We start from the raw sequence: 4,009 nt of genomic DNA, 5'->3' as shown, positions 1-4,009 counted from the left end.
AGTGGAATAAGTAAGTTACTTGGCTCTCTCCAAATGAAAATAAACTTTGTGCTCAGTGCACGCTCCCACTCGTACGCCAGAAGTCCGTGGGCTGTATTTCTGCAGTTGCCTTCTCTGTGCTCTCTCCATTACCTCCGGTAATTGAGTCGCCTGTGGGATATAGCACCAGGGTATGCTTGGCTGCTTTGTGGGAAAAGCATTATTTTGAGTTTGATCCCTTTGTTGGGGGTGGGGAGAAGATGAAGTCGTCTGCAGTCATAAACCAGGCAGACGGCAGCTTACGTCGTTACAGCCTGTAGAATACGTATTTATCTACCTCGCACAGACTAACAAATTGTTGTTGCAATCATTACAGTAAATATGGGATATGAAAACAGTTTTAAGTTTCATTTTGCTTGCCATCATCTCTTTCTTTTTCTTTTTTATTGAGCAGCAGTAATTTAATAGCATTGTTTGACTCCTGTTCGTTTTTTTCAGTGTCTTGCATTGTATTGAGTTTCTGTTGAACATTTAAGTACAGTAGTACAATTTTATGCCTAATGGAAAAAGCAATAATTATTTCATTAATACCAGGGTAGAATTTGTCCGTACTAAACAAGAAATCAGAAAGCACTGAGCGTGTCGGGTAAAATAGTGTTTCTCAGCTTTTTTTGCTGATGTGGAATAAAAGAAGGCACTCCCTTGTACCTGTACTCATAGGGGTAGACTTGCATCCTCATCTTACTGTGGTGCCATCCCACAATAACACTGACCGCGTGTCATTGTGTGTGGGATCAGGGCCTGGCTCAGGCAAGAACGTATTTTAGTTCCTGGGCTGTGCTGTTGCATTTTTTTTTTCTTTCTAACGACATATTGGAATTAGCTGTTGATCATTCAAGTAAAATCTTTAGAAGAGTACAGTGGGAGGGTGATGTTCGAAGACACTGAGGGTCAGCGAGGGATCCATTCCCCTACTCCTCTAGGGTGGGAGAAAGCCGGCTGCCCGTTGTATCTTCATAGTTATCAATTCACATTTTTGTCTGAAAACTTTATTTCATGTCCATGTTTGCAACGTAAGTGTGAAAGACTCGTATTCAAAGTAAGCAGGCTTAGTAAGCATGTTAAGAGTAGTCCATCTTAGGGTACGACAGGTCACTGAAACCAGATCCAGAGCCAGGATCACAAACCGGTCCTCTGCTCTACTGAATCCTCTGCTTTTCAGTTGAAAAAAGGATGGTACAATCCAGCAGACTTCCTAAAGCACTTTCAGCTCCCAGAGCAACCAGCTACCTAAGAACATCGTCCAGAGTGGTCTAGAAGACCCCTGGGAAATGAACGCAACCCCTTGGGAAGGGACAGAAACGAAAGACAAAATTGGGGGAAGACAGCTTAAAGCAAAGAACAGTGAAGTAGAGGGGGGTTTGGGGGTAAATATTCTTTACGGTGTTAAGTGCAGGCAGTGCTGTGAAGGTTGTCATGTGGAGTTAAACTCTGGAAATGGAAGTTGAACCGCCAAATGGCAGTGGTCAGACGTGCCGATATTTGTGATATGATGCTGACGGGTTCGAAGGAAAAAAAAAAAACCAACAGTCCTGTTGTTTAGCATAAGCTGCTCCTTTGTTATTGAATTTCGGGAGCAGTACAAGCCTTGTGCAGTGCTTGACTTTTTAATAGCTAGATTTTTATTAAGTAAATGTGTTTTTTGCGACGACTAGGGTTTTGATTGTTACTAACATTGGTTTTAGCTTTGCTAGCTACGTGCTGGAAATCAGCCAAGCACAGAAACGTGGTTCGTGCCCTGAAGCTTGTACAATCGGAGAAAGATGATGCTGGGGTAAGAGGGAGGGTGTAACACAGTGTATAACATTTGTTTTCTCCTCTTCCTTCCCTCGCTGCAGACTGTACCAAAGCCAATAGCGCTGGAGCCCTGCTTTGGGAACAAAGCAGCCGTTCTCTCTGTATTTGTGAGGTTGCCTCGAGGACTTGGGGGTATACCACCACCAGGACAGTCAGGTGAGGAATATCGTTGTCTCCGCTGGCTTGGTATTAACTCTCTGTGCTCCTTCCCCAGCCTTACAGATTCACCTTACAGTTTCAGACTTGATCCCGCAGTAATTGCTGTACCCACACCGCAGCTGAGGATGTGCTCGGGTTATTTTAAGCTAGCTAGCTTGGGCCCTGCTAGCTTCCTACCTGAGGTTTGATTCAATTTCTTGGGTCAGTTGATGGATGAACATTTGATACTTGGATTACACTTTAATTTATGGCTGGGGAAAAAGGGGGATCTGGTACAAACAGGTTTGCAGTAGTTACTTACGAAAGTAACTTGTCTCCCAGCCTATCCCCTCCGTTCCCAGCTCCATTTGTAAAGAGACATCAAGACTTTTCAAAGCATCCGTGCCCTCCTCTCCGCAGCTCTGGACAGAGAAGTTCTCTCCATCCAGCTTAAGGTTTTCTTGTTCCCAGCCCCTTCTCACTTAAACCTGCTTGCAGGGCACCGAGACATAATCTCCTGGGCAGTTTGTGATTTAACTGGGGTTTGCCCAGTGAGCGTGGCGAAGCAGAGGATCTTAAAAGAGTATCAGCTGGGTTTGAGATGGGGTGGTTTGGTTGTGAGCTGTGTTGAACTAAATCCCAGATGGCCAACGGCGGTTTGTCTGTGGGTCTGCCAAGAGGAGGTCGCAGAGATGACGGGTGTCCGGGAAGTGCAGTGGAACCTCCATGCACGTGTGCTTTCAGGATTTATTCTAGCACATCTACTGGTGCAGAGAAAGACACCTCTCTAATATTACGGGTTTCACATCCATTAATACCCCACACTTCTTACTGCCAGCTTTTTCTACTGCAGTTGCTTTCAATAAAACATGCAGTATTTAACACCTTGTTTCAGAACAGCCGCTAGAGTTTAATCTCTTAAGCCAGAATGCTTTTCTAGTTTGCTTTTTTCCCAGACAAACTCAAAAAATGATATTAGTTTTGTGACTTGGAGGGTTTTTCTCAGCTGTGGTGGAAGGATTTGTTTCTCTGACTGTTTTGTTCCGTGACTATTTTGTTTTGTTGCCTCAGGTCTTGCAGTGGCCAGCGCACTGGTGGACATTTCACAACAGATGCCAATTGCCTACAAAGAGAAATCGGGTGCAATACGAAATCGGAAACAGCAGCCCCCTGCACAGCCAGGAACCTGTATTTGATGCATGGACATCAGAAACTGTATAGGGTTTTAAACAAAACGGAAAAGTAATACCTAGGAGGAGGAGGAGGAGGAGGAGAAAGATTTCCAAGTTGTGTCACAAGAGACTAGAAGCACTCAGAAAAACACAGCTTCCTTGAACCCAACTTTTTCTCTCATCTACGTGATAGTTGGCTTTATTTGACAACTGCTCCACTTAAGTTTTACTGACACGTGGCTTCAGATTGCTCCTTTGTTTTCTTCGAGTTTAAAGTAAAATAATTTTATTGCAGGTCCAGTACCATCCGATCGCCGCCATTCATGGTCAGTGTAAATAGAACAGTAGTCCATATGAATGACACTCAGGTTTATACATGGAAAGTGCTTTGTAGTTCATGTATTTATCAAACTGTACAAAAAGAAAAAGATGCAGTGTTTACAGGTGTCAGCTCTCAACACATAAACACTACTATTAATCTTCAAAGCATCTTCATCCCTTGTTTTCATTTAATATTAGATGTTTATTCCCTCATTATTTAAGTGGAACTCTCTTCCAGATACAGCGTTTTTGTAGTCATCGTGGTCCAGAACATCAGGAACGCAAAAGCTGGGATGGTTTAAAGGTTGATGTCACGTGTTGCTCAGACCACATGCAATACCTGGAGAAGTTGAATGTTGCTTTTGAAGGACTCGGTGTTTACATAGTCTTAACCTGCTTGGAGTACGCCACACACAAGTGCCTAGACTTGAACAGATCTAGGGAGCGAGGAGACTGCTACACACATTTCTTTTTAACATAATTGTATTCCTTTAAAATATATGTATACACACATATATAGTGTCACCCAAGGCAGTCTGTGT

The 4,009-nt window shown here is 43.4% G+C and overlaps 1 protein-coding gene across 1 annotated transcript in view; it reads left to right on the top strand.

Moving 5' to 3' along the window:
• ATRN (attractin) overlaps positions 1-3,635 on the top strand; it is a 117,233-nt gene extending 113,598 nt beyond the window's left edge. The window contains exons 28-29 of the mRNA XM_009332713.1: positions 1,878-1,992; positions 3,046-3,635. Of these exons, the coding sequence (XP_009330988.1) occupies positions 1,878-1,992; positions 3,046-3,170 (240 nt within the window). The 3' untranslated portion in view covers positions 3,171-3,635. The remainder of the gene's footprint in view (positions 1-1,877; positions 1,993-3,045) is intronic.
• Positions 3,636-4,009: the final 374 nt, after the last annotated feature.

This window comes from Pygoscelis adeliae, unplaced genomic scaffold (genome assembly GCF_000699105.1).
Source record: "Pygoscelis adeliae isolate BGI_AS28 unplaced genomic scaffold, ASM69910v1 Scaffold29, whole genome shotgun sequence".
NCBI classification, from domain to species: Eukaryota; Metazoa; Chordata; class Aves; order Sphenisciformes; family Spheniscidae; genus Pygoscelis; species Pygoscelis adeliae.
Note: the sequence above shows the minus strand (reverse complement) of the source record. Positions and strands in the feature narration are given on the sequence as shown.